The 15,479-nt window shown below is 40.4% G+C and overlaps 1 protein-coding gene across 1 annotated transcript in view; it reads right to left on the bottom strand.

The window, feature by feature from the left end:
• Window positions 1–10,853: 10,853 nt before the first annotated feature.
• ak9 (adenylate kinase 9) overlaps window positions 10,854–15,479 on the bottom strand; it is a 166,282-nt gene continuing 161,656 nt past the window's right edge. The window contains exons 25-26 of the mRNA XM_048596817.1: window positions 12,573–12,697; window positions 10,854–11,146 (exon numbers count right to left, since the gene is read on the bottom strand). Of these exons, the coding sequence (XP_048452774.1) occupies window positions 10,921–11,146; window positions 12,573–12,697 (351 nt within the window). The 3' untranslated portion in view covers window positions 10,854–10,920. The remainder of the gene's footprint in view (window positions 11,147–12,572; window positions 12,698–15,479) is intronic.

Genomic DNA, 15,479 nt, shown 5'->3' with positions numbered 1-15,479 from the left:
TCAGGGCATTGGCATGGAAAATGCAGCAGGAATTGGCTATCTTCAAAACCCTTCCCTCAACAAAAAAGCTGCAATGTATGGATAATTTCGCTTAATCACAATCATTCAACAGTGAACATTGAAGACAGATTATTAAGTGAAAATTGTATCACCAAAATAAAGATTGGAAACACAACTTCATTGCATTTATGTACCCGAAGTATCTCTATTCTGTCATGATCTGCCTCATATTTATCTCCAATTTCAGTTCTCATTTGTTCAACAGCATCCTCCTCTTCTTCATCCTCTTCATCTTCCTCTTCCTCCTCCATGCTAAACTCATCTGCTAATATTTCCTCAATGTTCTCCTCATCTTCTTCGTCAGTAGCCTCACTTTCATTTGAGGCTTGTTCAACTTTATTAGCCTACAAAATGAGTACACAAATAATACAGATTAAACAAAAATGCAATGTATGCCTTACAATTAAATACTTTCAAATTTACATGATTAAACAAGATCCTGTTGTGCAGTAGTAACATCTGTCTCTAATCCAGAAGCTCCAGGTTCAAGACTCATTCAGAACTTTATGGCAAAGAAAAATGCGCTCATAACATGGCCAAATAGGTTTAGCATCACTTTGTAAATACTTCCAACATACTCTAATGCAGGCAGTAAGAGCAGGAGAGATTCCTGGAAAGAAAATTCCAGCCTCCACCATGACAATTCACAGCTCTGCTACATAAATTTCCCTCAGGTTAAACTACCATTGGTTGTCTCTCTCTCTCTGATGAGAGAACGGCTCTTTGGTCTGGTAAGACTGTGGCAAATTGACATAGCTATTACAGATATATTCGCAGCAACTTGGCTCAGTTGGGTGGTACATACCAGACTGGAGTTGACAGCACAAGATTTGATGTCTGTTTCAACTGGGACAGAAGCAGGAACCTGCTTCCTTACCCTACCCATGGGTTTGAGTCTAACCTGCCGTCAGGCAGACAACTAAAGAAGATGAGTAAACAAATAAAAGCCAAATACTGTGGATGCTAGAAATCTGAAACAAAAGCAGAAAACGCAGCATCTGTAGAGAGAGAAACAGAGTTACTCTTTTCAGTCTGATGACTTTACTTCAGAACAGTAGTAATATCTGACTCGAAATGTAAAATTTTGCATGGTAACAGCAGCTTCATTAACATCAGGAGAGAGCATGTGGAGACAGCAGCTTCATTTATATCAGGAGACAGTGTGTGGGGTCAGCAGGCTCATTAACATCAGGAGAGAGCACATGGGGACAGCAGATTCATTTCCATCAGGAGAGAGCATGTGGGGACAGCAGGTTCATTTACATCAGGAGAGAGCATGTGAGGACAGCAGGATCATTAACATCAGGAGACAGCGTGTGGGGTCAGCAGCTTCATTTACATCAGGAGAGAACACATGGGAATAACAGCTTAATTAACAGTGAGTGAGGGGCTGTGGGTGGTTTTTATTCGAGGGTGGTGAGTGAGTGAATTTGAGAGTAGGGAAGAAGGGGTGGTTGTGAGGGGGCAATCCAGGGAGTGGTTGTGAAGAGGCAGGGTGAGGGAGTGATTGTGAGAGAGGATATAAGGGGGTGACTGTAAGAGAGACAATGATGGGGTGATTGTGAGAGAGAAGGTGAGGGGTTGGTCAGGGTGGAGGATTTTAGGTTGGTTGAGTTGGCCACGAGTGGTAGTTTGTGAGTTGGGGATGACTGTGGTTGAATGATTGGGTGGTTTGTCAATGTTTGGGGGTAGCTGGGAGGAAAGGCAGTGGTTGGGGTTGTGAGAGGTGTGAGGAGCCAAAATGGTAACTGTTTCAGATAAGAATGAGTCTACAGCGCATTTTGAGAATTTTATTCTTATTAGAACTTAATTTTACCTCATTTTCTTTCTTTTTTTCAGCTCGCCCTGCCAAAAGTTCCTGTCTTCTTTTTTCAATTTTTTCATCCTAAAATGCAGATCAGTAACAATTGGCTAATTGTCACGTAAATTTCAAATACAAAATTTAGCCAGAGCAACAACATTTTAAAAATCATTTTAAATCTGACCTCACATTTCAAAGTTTCTGCCTGAAGAACAAAGCCCAATTCTAAAAATATTTCAACAAATTTAGATGACATACTTGTAAGGACTGCATATTTTTATTCATGTGTTCAGTAAAAAAAAAGATAAAGTTATGCTGAACATATCAGAGAAGATTTACCTTTGATTACAATAAGAAAAAACTTACCGTTCATGAAGTGCTTTTCACTTCTTTGAAATGGATGAAAGTATTTACAATTAATGTACTGCTTTGAGGTATAGTAGTAGGTCAAAATCACCTTGATTTTTGTACACAGCAATGTTCCAAACTAGCAAATTAGATAGATGACCCTAAGAAATATGGTGTTCAGTGGGATTGGTGGGAGGAAAATCAGGATTGAAATTTGAGGAGAGAGGCAGATTTAACAATGTAAGTCAAGAAATGGGGTTTAGAGTCAACAGAAGACAGCTAGGGACAAAGTGTCAGGCAGTGGGAACACAGGTGGAGCAAGACTGAGTGCTTGGAGGAGAGATGGAGATTGAACAATGATGAGCAGGGATGAGGAGCTAGTCTTTCAATTGTTGGTGAGATTGGAAATGAGTTTGAGTGCAATTTAAAAGTCAAATAGAGAGCTTCTCTGGAACCTAATACCTCCAGGGCATGCCCAGTTTTCAAAGTGAGGATGAAACAGGAAACCACAATTGTCAAATTAAAAGCTATTTTGGATCTCGTTCATAGGGGCTCGGGAGGGCAAGAAGGGATTTTCAATTGTAAATTTGGCAAAATTGAGTGGTTGTTAGTGCACAAGTGGTTGGATTCTGCAGAGGGAGAAGTGAAAGTTGTTTCCATTCAGTGATCAGTCTCCAGACTCAGAGGTTGTGTGAAATATCATGAGCATTATCTCCCATTTCATAGAATCATGGAATCCGTACAGTGTGGAAACAGGCCATTCAGCCCAACAAGTCCACACCGCCCCTCCAAAATTACATCCCACCCACGCCCATTCCCAAACAACTCTGGGAACTACCAACAATTTAGCATGGCCAATCCACCTGCCCTGCACATCTTTGGATTGTGGGAGGAAACCGGAGCACCTGGAGGAAACCCACGCAGACACAGAGAGAATGTGCAAACTCTACACAGACAGTCGCCCGAGAGTGGAATCGAACCCAGGTACTTGGCGCTGTGAGGCAACAGTGCTAACCACTGAACCACCATGCCGCCCATGTGACCACTTCCAAGGGCAGTTATGTTGCTGTTGTCCCTCCAAAATGTGGTCTCCTTTTCTCTGCAAACTTGTAGGAGGTCCCATCATAATTGCTATTTGCTTTTGTGAATCAAGCTTTGCAGTTAGTTGCCACATACTGGTTGATCTAGGCGTCACACATTCAGCAGGAAATTGTTATGTTTTCAGGGCTATTACACAAGCACAGGGAGGTCTCCTACAATCTGGGCTTCCATTACATGTGCATAGAGATGAGGCAGCATACTGGCTCAGTGGTTAGCACTGCTGCCTCACAGTGCCAGGGACCTGAATTTGATTCTACCCTTGGGTGACTGTCTGTGTGGAGTTTGCATATTCTCCCCATGTCTGTGTGGGTTTCCTCCCACAGTCCAAAGATGTGCAAGTTAGGTGGATTGGCCATGCTAAATCACTCTGTAGTGTCCTGGTGTGTTAGCCATGGGAAATGTCGGGTTACGGGGCTGGGCCTGGGTGGGTTGTTCTTCAGACGGCCGGTGCGGACTTGTTTGGGCCGAATGGCCTGTTTCTATACTGTAGGGATTCTGTCTTTTAAAAAAAAAATTCTGAGCACTGACTTTATGCAAGCAAAGAGTCAGGGTGACAGACTGCACATGCATGAAGCAATGACTGTAGGACTGGGCTACAGCACAACAATGAGCCCAGTGACAGGGAGACAGCAACAAACAAAGCTGAATTACTTCCATCAATTCCATGCTGCTAGGGGTTTGGAGCTCAGAGAAGCCTCAGGAGCCGTTGGTGACCCTGTGCTGCAAAGTCCTGAGAAAGGGTCACTGGACCTGAAATGTTAACTCTGATTTCTCCCAACAGATGCTGCCAGACCTGCTGAGCTTTTCCAGCAATTTCTATTTTTGTTTCTGATTTCCAGCATCTGCAGTTCACTCAATTTTTATTTAGGGAATTTTACTATATTTCTTGATGTGAAAAATGTTTTTTCAGTTGTCACACCTTTTCTGGAGAGGCAAAATTTATTCCTGTGATGATGTTTTGATGGTAATGTCATTGTTTTGAATATTCCACAGGCCCAGGCTAAGCTTTGGGGGCATGTAAAATGCAGCTTTATTTGGATAAAATTTAGTTGTAAGTGAAGAAGAAACAGATGGAGAAATAAAAACTTGAATTTGAAAAAGAGCTGAAGAAATACAAATGAGGGCTTGGAACTTTTTCTTCTTCTTCTTCTTCTTCTTCGAGAGAGAGAGAACTTAGCAAGGGAGGAAAGTGTAAATGCAGAACGGTCATTTCCCTTTGTATGCTAGGCCAGGACCAGATGGCATAATCTCAGAATAAACAGTTGCTCACTTAAGAGAGAGATGAGGTGGAATTTCTTCTTTGAGAGGATAACAAATCTGTGGAATTCTTTGTCGTAGAGGGCTATAGAGGCTGGGTGGCTAAGTGTATTCATGGGTGTGATAGACAGGATTTTAATCAGGATGGGAATGAAGGATTATGGCAGGAAAGTGGAGTTGAAGATTATGAAATCAGTCACAATTTCACTGAATGGCAAAGCAGACCGAAAGGGCTGGATGAACTACTTTTGCTCCTATGTCTTGTCGTCTTCGGGAAAAAAATCATCAAAAAGAATTAACTGGTCAAAGAAATGCTTAGATTGCATGGTGAAAGAAAAGCTCATAGTTCAATTTGAACGGTTGAATCCCACTTCCAGTGTTGATGTAACAAGAAACCTTTGTTTAGTGCCTAAATTCACTGAGGACTGAATTGAGAGATATTTAATCTCGTTTCACAAAGTGGCTACAAAGCTCAGGTGATCAAAGGAGACATGGATTCTTGTTTTGCAGAGCATTTTGTTGAGAAAAGCGATGGATGTTTATTCCAGTTTTTCAGTAAAAACCATCCTGCAGTACTGAATGCTTATAAACACGCTCTTCAATTATCAATTAATGTTTCAGACTTTAAAGAAAAGACTAAATGAAATGTTTGTAGAATTACTAGGGAGGCAGAAACGTTGTGTTACTGGTAGGTTCAAGCCCTGAAGCTTGATACGAATTTTGAGAACATGACAGAGCTACTGATGATGGAAAATCAGCATCATAGCAACCTTCAGGTGATACTTGGAGCAGTGCAAGGTATCTATGATAAGGGAAGCAACAGGTTTGGTAGATGGGTATGATATATCACTTAAGCAGCTGAGGGCAGTAGATATTACTTGCAACTCCACAGGGAAACCGTAGGAAAAGTAAAGCTTGTGTCTTTAGGGGGAAGAGAGAAGTTGTTTCAGTCAATGGAGATGATTATATAAAGGATAAAGAAATCAGTATGCTTTTATCGCTGTAAGGTAGGGTTTATAAAGCAAACGTTTGGAAGCTAAACATTAAATGAATGGTGGTCTAAGGAGTTTTTGGAAAAGACTCCCATCTCTACAGAAAATGAGTGTTAAACCAGCGAACTGTGTAACTGTTCCTTCAAAATCTACTAGAATGGTAAAAAGAGTTTAAGATAGTCAAAAGGATTTCTTTCTTGGATATATTCAAAGTGTGTCAGGTTATGGGAGGCTATAGACATTTTGTCGCTAAGGGAATATTAAGAGACAGTAATATTCTTTCCTCATTCATGAGATGTAGTTATTGCTAGCTCGGTCAGAATTTATTGCCCATCATAAGAAGTAAACAAATTAAAATTTTGAAAGACATGACAGCAGTTCAGTCATTGATAATGGCTGTTAATGATGTTTTTTTTCCAGATGGTTTGATGAACAGCGAAGTATTAATAGGGGGTATACATGGAATTTATGAAGCTGTCTATTGCTTAGAGTTAATTTACAAAGTGACTTAGTAAATTGAGCTTTTATTATGAGAATTAGTTTGCCTGTGGAAAGGATAGATTTGATATTTGGTAATAAGTTGGTCAGCACAAGATCTAAGGTTGATTGCAACAATTGCTCAGGCATACTGGACTTGCAAAACTCCCAAAAGTACTGTGACCAAACTCAAGAAGCTTATCATGGGTACAGAGGCAGGTGGAACTACTTGAAAAGCCTAATATGAACATTTTAAAATTGCCTTTGATCAGTGACAAAATGAGCAGTTCAGGACCAAGCAAAGTGTGAGGAACTTTCTACATTAAAGAGCAAATGAAGGAATAAGATTAGAATAGAGAACAATCTTTCACATACAAAACATGTGTTAGGTAGTAAGAGACAAGAACTGGTGACAGCATTGGTCACAAGCAGTAGAACACTTGACTGAGGATTTAAATGTCAAAATATTTAGAGATGTGAATGAAAAGAAGATGAAGCCTCCATTTACAAACAGTCAGCAGTGAGAATATGAAGATTGTGGTACATCTCTTAACTAAACTGAAAGATGCGAAGTAAAGGGAGCAAAATAACCTTGGTGCAAGTTTAATCTAAGTACAAGACGGTGGCAGAAAAGAACACTTCAACCAGAGCTCATCTGCTCCATCCGTTCCTCTCTTTTTTTCCCTCTTTTCTCCTCCCCCCCCATGTTTCTTTTTCTCTTCTGTCATTTTCCTGTTTTGCCAGAGGCCCAGATCGGAGTGGGGTCTGCGGCCAGTGGCCCAGAGCATGGGGACAGCGGTCAGCAGCCTGGAGTGTGGCCAGCGGCCAGGAGCTGGATGTTGTCATCCAGCAAGCACGGAGTGGAGCAGGGTGGCGAGCAGCTTGGAGCAGATCGGGGACAATGGCCAGCAGACCTGGAGCGAAGATGGCTACTGGTTAGGAACTGGTGGAGCCCAGTGAGACCACATGGAAGCCCTAATAGAGAGACTGTAATGTCTATCTTTTTAGCTTCATTTCTTATTTTCCTAACTAATACTATGTATATCTGCAACATAGTGTAACTTTATTTTTTTTATTTTCTCTATTTTTGTACCTAAGATTTGTATCTAGGTGCATTGTACCTAAGATGGAGCTGTACACTTTTGTAACGTGAGTACAGATGACAATAAACCTACTTCTAATTATTTATTGCTGATCAAATCAATGAAATGACAGTCTGTCTTGAAGAAAGTGATTGAGGAAGACAATTTTGAAGCTGGTTTCGATCAGAAATACATGCTTCCTTTAAAAAAACTTGAAGTACTAATCAAAGATATGTTTCCATCAAGAGAGAAGAGTAAAAGAAAACCAATGTACCTCTGCACTAAAGTAAGGAAACCTATCAGAAAGTCATTTGTGTCACACATTGTGACAATGCTGTGGCTTTAGGAGGTTATTTTGTCCTGGTTTATTTTGAAGAGAGGGTTTAAGGCAGAGGTGACCAAGCAGTCTATCAGACCCACGAGAGTAAACAGCTTGTGGGGCCTTTGTTTGTTTTAAAGTTGGAACAATGAGGTTGGAAAATAAAATGGCCTGAATGGGTGTGGCCAAACTCCCACAGAACCAGGATCTTTAGATTTCAGCAGTTGCTGTTGGGGCCTTGATGAAGTGGAAGCTATTTTTCTTCTCTTGGTTATAGCCAAAAGCTGGGGGTTGTCTACCTGCAATGGTGGTTATATGTGGGACAATCTGTTTTCTGAATTTGTCTTTTGCCATGGGTGTGTTTATGGGTTGTTACTATATTAGAACAGTTAATTAGTGATAGTTACTGAATCTATTATTCTGTTAAGTTTTTCAATAGAGTTAAGTTATTCCACTTCCTTCTTTATTTTGTTGTATTTTAAATATAGTGGTTGAATAAAGTGTGTTTTGTTTTAAGTTCGGTAGAAGGAGTGGATGTTGTAGATGTAGTGTCTATCAAGTGGGCTGCTATGTCCTAGATGCTGTTAAGCTGCTTGAGTGTTGTTGGAGCTGCACCATCAGGCAAATGGGGGGTATTCTATCACACTCCTGGCTTCTGCTTTGTAGATGGTGATCAGGCTTTGGAGAGTTGGGAGATGAGTTATATGCTGCAGTATTTCTACTTTACTCATTCCTTTGTTACATTACTGAGTAAACCCGATTGAAACCAATGCGGGAGCTGGAAAAAAACTTATACAGCAAATCTCCTGAGAAGCTTCTGGAAGACTTCTCTACAACTCTTGAATGAACTCGTTTTGACAAGACCTTGATGATAACTGCACGTGTCTAGTATACCATACCTGGATGCCAGGCCAATAGCCACCCGGAGCATTTCATATTTTATCCTTTTTTCCCCTTGAATGAACAATTATTTGGCCAACAATATTTTGTAAAGTTGACTTCTGCAGAGAAAGTTTCTTTAATTTTTCTTTTACTGGTTGTAGGTGAGTGTGTATTTGTGTGTGTCAGGTTAATTAGGAGGTTATGTATACCTGCAGTGATAATGTCATTGCACAAGTCATCCAGAATCCCAGGTTAATGCTTTGGGAACAAAGGATCAAATCTCACCAGGCAGATAAAGAAATTTCATAGAGTCATAGTTATATAGCGCAGAAACAGATTATTTGGTCCAACTTGTCTGTGCCGACCTGATATGCTAAACTGATCTAGTCCCATGTGCCAGCATTTGGCCCATATCCCTCTAATCTCTTCCCATTCTTGTACCCATCTAGATGCCTTTTAAATGTTATAACTGTACCAGTCTCTACTACCTCCTGCAGCAGCTCGTTCCGTATACCCATCACTTTCTGCGTGGAAAGATTACCCTTCAGGTCCCTTTTAAATCTTTCCCCTCTCACCTCAAACCTATCCCCTCCAGCTTTGGACTCCCCTAGCCTGAAAAAAAGACCTTAGTTATTCACCCGTTCCTTGACCCTCATGATTTTATAAACTTCTGGAAGGTCACCCCTCAGCCTCCAACACACCAGGGAAAAAAGCACTACCCTATTCAGACTCGCCCTAAAGCTCAAACCTTCCAATCCCAGTAACATCTTTGTAAATTTTTTCAAGTTTAACAATATTTTTCCTGTAACAGGGAGACCGAAATTGAACACAGTACTCCAAAAAATGGCCTCACCAATGTCCTGTACAGCCGCAACATGTCCCAACTCCTACGCTCTATGCGCTGATCAATGAAGGCAAGCATGCCAAATGACTTCTTCACCACCCTGTCTATCTGCGACTCCACTTTCAAGAAATTATGCACCTGCACCCGTAGGTATCCTTGTTTGGCAACACTCCCCAGGGCTCTAACATTAACTGTGTAAGTCCTGAACTCGTTTGCCTTACCAAAATACAAACCTCACATGTATCTCAATTAAACTCCATCTGCCACTCCTTGGCCAAAGTCCCATTGTAATCTGAAATAAGCTGCTTCACCTGCCTAGTACATCACCAATTTTGGTGTCATCTGTAAACGTACTAACCACACCTCCTATATTCACATCCAAATCATTTATATAAATGACAAAAGTGACAAAAAGCAGTGGACCCAGCACTGATGCTTGCAGCACACTGCAAGTCACAGGTCTCCAGTCTGAAAATCAGCCCTCTACCATCTACTTCAAAGCCAATTTTGCATCAATTGGCTAACTCCCCCGGATTGCATATCATCTAACCTTGCTAACTAGTCTACACTGCAGAACCTTGTCTAATGCCTTGCTGAAGTCCATATAGACCAGATCTACCACGCTGTCTTCATCAATCTTCTTTGCCACCTCTTCAAAAAACGCAATCAAGTTAGTGAGACACGATTTCCCATGCACAAAGCCATGTTGACTATCCCTAATCAGTCCTTGCCTTTCCAAGTAAATGCTGACCCTCAGGATTTCCTCCAACAACTTGCCCACCACTGATAAAAACTGAAAGAACTGCGGATACTGTAAATCAGGAACAAAAACAGAAGTTGCTGGAAAAGCTCAGCAGGTCTGGCCGCATCTGTGAAAAAAAAACATCAGAGTTAACGTTTTGGGTCTGGTGACCTTTCCTCAGAACTTCCTCCAACCCGAAACTATAACTCTGATTTTTTCACAGATGCGGCTAGACCTGCTGAGCTTTTCCAGCAACTTCTGTTTTTGTGCCCACCACTGATGTCAGGCTCACCGGTCTATAGTTCCCTGGCCTTTTCTTACCACCATTCTTAAATAATGGCACCGCATTAGCTGCCCTCTAGTCTTCTAGCACCTCAAACAATGAGTAGCTGGAAAGAAAAGTTTGATTAATGGCATAAAAACACATCTGCTTCACTAGTGTCCTTTAAGGGAAGGAAACCTGTTGCTCACACCTGGTCTGGTTTACATCTGACTCCAGACCCACAACAATGTGGTTGACTCTTAACTGCTCTCTAAAATGGCCCTAGCAAGTCAGTCAGTTCAAGCAGCAAACAGGGCTGGGTAATAAATGCTAGCCTCATGCATACGAATGAATAAAAAAAATTGTATCCTATTGAATAAGTCCTGTTTCATAATAAATCAATAGTTCTGTTGCTTGTTAAGAAGATGTGGTTAGTGGATTTGAAGTCAACAACTGATGGATTAACAAATATAATTCACTATTTCACTGCGTAAAGCTTATTTTTAACAGACGTTGCAATTAGTGAAATAGTATGACAACAGAGAAATAGGGCACTTCTCAGTTTTGGTTATATCACTAATATTGGGCATGAGTCCAAATGACCACCGAGTAGGCCTTTTGTAAAGGTATTTAGTACAACTTATGACAAAAATACATAAATTAACTTAAGCCAGTGCGGTCTGATTATTTACAGTTAATACATTACAAAAGGCCACTTTGTTGACAAGTTCTCATTACAAGCAGTTCTCCTAATCATACCCTTATTTTTTTCTTCAATTCTTTTATTTTATTCTTGCGTTCTAGCTTTTGTCTGCGTTTTTCTTTCCATTTTTCAAGTCTTGAAGGAAGGATCCAATCTATCACATTACTCTCTTCAACCTTAATGAAAATGGCTGCATCTGGGAACAAGCTATATTTTGCTAGGTACTGAACTTCGTCTGATGTAGCTGGAAAACCATCCAGAACAAACCCTGTAGATCTGGAAAATGCAATGTATACAATAGATTTATGTCATTATGTATACCATCACAATGTAAACTTGTATATAAAACCTATGGAATATTAAAGAGCTTCACTACCAATTATCAACCTTCCGTTTTCAAACGAAAAGTATCTTTCGGGTATAACTGAAAGTGGCAACTTTGCATTGTTGTAAAATTTTGGATAAATAATGGCACTAGCCAACTTTAAGGGTCAGTCTTTTTTTATCAGATTCATAAGCACACCAAAGCCAGGAAAGATAGACTGAATTGATAAAATATTTCACACCAGTTTGAATTTCATTCATTAGAGTATATTTCCAACCAAATGCAATGACAAGTTTAAAAATAAGTTTACAATTATTTTAATATTTGTGGAAGGCTAATACTATTGAGTTAAAAATGGAGTTCTAAATAGTTATAGTAATGGTTTGATTTTCTGACTGGCTACAATGTTCGATCCTCCTTGGATACAGGGGTGGTACTAGAGGACTGTATCTTTCCAAGCATTACAACTTTATTCAAAAAAGAGTGTTAAGGTAAGCCCAGCAACTGAAGGTTATTCAGTTTAACTGCTGTGCTGAGAAGGCTTGTAGAAACAATATTTTTGGAAAAATTAATAATCCATTGTGAACATCCAATGTTTAAGAAAAGCTAGCATAAATTTGTTAAAGCCAGGCATGTTAAACCATCTTTCTCGGAGTTTTGTATTAGATAACAGAGACCACAGATGATTTTTAATGTATCGATGTGATATCACCATAAACCATACCAGACCAAATGGCTGCTCTTTCTTTAGAGAGAGATGTCTGGTGGTGGTTTAACCTGGGGGGTTGCCACACTTCAGGCGAGGGGTGAGGTTGAAAGGAGAGGCATTCATGGTAACCTTAGGTGGTGCGGAAAGCCGTTGGTATCACTCTGCATTACAAGCTAGCCAAGGCGCCTTCAGGCAGCAACAATCCAAAAGGCCTCCAGGCAGCACACAACTCGCACTCAGGCCAGGCAATAGCACCATCCTTAGCTCAAGGTTTCACTTTGGCCTCTAGACTCCACTTTCCAAGCTCCTCTTCCTCCTCCAGGCAGGAGCAACTAACTTCCTCTTCCTGTCTAGCAGGTTGTGGTCTAAAAACTCCCTTCTGTGTCCCAATGTAATGACTCAGGAAGCCCCAGTGAAAAGGAACACCATCCACCATTGGACACTAAAATAGAGTCATTACTTGTGGCTTAGAAAGGCTAGTCCCAGTCTCGGGCAGACAGTTCTGCAGACCCATCCCTTTATAAAGGGCTCAGGTGTTGAATTCCAGCTGGATAGGCCATTGCCACATTCTGAGGGCCTTGGTGAAGTGAATGCCATGAAACTCTTTCACCATCACACTTTAACTGTAATTGGGAAAGTTCCTTATGTCTGAAGTAAATTGAACTCACTTGAATGGTTCTTCATTCCACCACTTTGGAATAAGTTTATCGAGGATTTCTGATGGCAATTGCTCATCTTCAAGGAGGTATGCTTTCATGGCTTCTTCTTCTGCAGTATACTCCACTTCTTCTTCCTGTGTGATAAGACTAACATTATGTGAACAGTATCATAAACTAACTTAGAAGTATTTACATGACAAAACAAGAAATATGTGCAAGAATATACCATACTGCCCTTTGAGCCTACCCTACCATTCCCTAGGACCATGACTAGCTTACAGTTTTGCTTCATTTTTCAATCCACTTCCCATTTCCCTGAATGACCAAACATCTGTCTGTTTCATTTTTAAATATAAAGCAAAGTAATGCAGTTGCTGGAGATCTGAGAAAAGCAAAGTGTTGAAGAAACTCAACAGATCTGGCAGCACCTATGAAGATTGAAATAAAGTTAACATTTTGAAGCTGATATGACTCTTCTTCAGAGCTGCACAGATGCTGTCAGACCTGCCGAGTTTCTCCAGCATTTTTTATTTCAGCTTTAAATATGTTCAACAGTAGAATATTCACAATCATCTGTGTTGGAGAATTCCAAACATTCACAATTTTGAGTCCTACTTATTACTATTCATCTCAGGCCTAAATGATCTGAACTTTATCATGAGACCATGCCCCTGTGACAGCATTCTAGATTTCTCAGCCAAGGAAAACAACCTCTCAGTATCTATCCTGCGGAGTCACTTCATAACTTTGTATATTTCAATGAGGTCAGTCCTCGAAACTCCAGGTAGTATAGGTCCAATTTACGTAGCAATTTACTCATCATAGCTCCTATCCCAGACACTAGTGCAGTGAACATTCACTGTATTATGTCAAAGGCAAGTATATCCTCTTTAAATATGAAGGCCAAAACTGTGCATAGTACTTCAGGTGTGTTCTCCACAAGACCTGTGTAAGTGTAGCAATATTTCCTTATTTTGAAGTCAAATCCCCTTGGAGTAAAGGCTAATTTGCCTTGGGTACAAGTATACCTAATCCCCTCTGAACATCAAAATTTACCATATTCATGCCTGTAAAAATATATATTCTGCTTTTCTTTTCTTATTATCAAAGTGAATAATATCATACATACCCATGTCACCTTATTACTCATCCACATAATGTGCCTTTATCTCTTTGGTGCCCTTTTGTGTGCTACTCACAGGCTACATTCACATCCAGCTTTGAACAATTACCGAAGTTGGATACATCATCCTCAAACTCTTCACCTAAGTCACTTAATAGACTAAGTCCCAGCACTAGACATTGCAAGATCGCACTAATCACAGTTATCCAACTTAAAAATGCCTTGTTTATCTTTACACTTTGCTCTTCATCCAGTAACCAATCCTATATCCATGCTAATATCACTAATTCCATGAGCAAAATATTGAAAACTAATCCATTCAGTCAACTGAGGCAAGCGGGTCCCACAGGAATTCAAGCTGTGGCAACATAGACTTTTACACGTTGTTGCCTGCCGTATGGCTAGTGATGGAATGGGCTCCAATTTCTTTCCATCACATGGCTAATCAGAAATCTCTCACACTCTATCAGCCAACTATTGACTTACCCTGAAAAGATTTTCAATTTGTTATCTGTTTGGTCATGTTATGAATGAACTTTCTTTGGCCATCAAGTCCTGGGAGCTCAACAATACCTGCTCATGCTACATCTACTGGTTCCCACTTATCTGCCCTACTAATCCTCAAACACTGTCATAAATTTGTCAAGCATGATTTCTTTTATAAAAAAATGTTGACTTCCGTTCATGTTTTGTTAATCACATTGTTAGGATTGTTAATTTCACTACCTTTCTCATTTTGCTTGTCCCTACTCATATTGTGTCCCCTACATTTTGGACATTAAAATGCTGATTTGATGATTGCTTGAGGAACACCTCCATTCAGTCATAAACATGAACTCAAGCTTCCTGTGTCCTGTCGTTTGAACTCTCCATTTAGGTCTCATGCTGACATTTTGTCCTCAGCCGACTGCAGTAACCCAATGAAGCTCAGTGTGAGCTTGAAGAATAGCACCTCATTTTATGATTATACAGTTTTCAGTCTTCTATGTTTGACATTATGTTCCACAATTTCAGGTCAGCAAGTGGAGGGGTTGAGGGGAAGGCAGATATTAGGACCAGTAAGTCAGAAAGGAAGGACAGGCAGAGACAGGTAAATAAACACCATGGTATTAATAGGTTGAAGTGTGTTTACTTCAACACAAGGAGCATTATAGGTAAGGCAGATGAGCCTAGAGTCTGGATCAATATATGGGACTATGATGTTGTGGCCATTACAGAGACTTGTTTGAGAGAGGGACAGGACTGGCTGCTCAACATTGCAGGATTTCATTATTTTAAACAAGATAGGGAGAAAGGTAAAGGAGGTGGAGGAGTTGCATTATTAGCCAGGGAGAACATTACATCTGCACTCAGAAAGGACATATTGGAGGGCTCATCTGCTGAGGCAATATGGGTACAGCTTAAAATAAGGTAGATACAATCACTCTGATAGGATTATACTTCAGCCCCCCTCCCCCAACAGTCAGCGAAACATTGAGGAATGAATATGTAGGCAGATGATAGAAAGATGCAATAATAACAGGGTTATCATAGTGGGTGACTTTTAACTTCCTCAATATTGACTGAGGCTCACTTAGAGCAAGAGGCTTAGATGGGGCAGAATTTGTCAAGTGCATCCTACAGGGTTTCTTGAAACAGTATGTGGATAGTTCAACTACAGGAGGGACCATACTGGACCTTTTATTGGCTAATGAGCCTGGCCAGGTGACTGACCTTTCAGTGGGAGAGCACTTTGGAAACAGTGATCACAATTCCCTAAGTTTTAAGATAGCTATGAATAAAGATAAGTCAGG

Source organism: Rhincodon typus, chromosome 5, assembly GCF_021869965.1.
Source record: "Rhincodon typus isolate 14 chromosome 5, sRhiTyp1.1, whole genome shotgun sequence".
Lineage (NCBI taxonomy): Eukaryota > Metazoa > Chordata > Chondrichthyes > Orectolobiformes > Rhincodontidae > Rhincodon > Rhincodon typus.
This window is presented reverse-complemented; position numbering and strand designations above follow the sequence as displayed.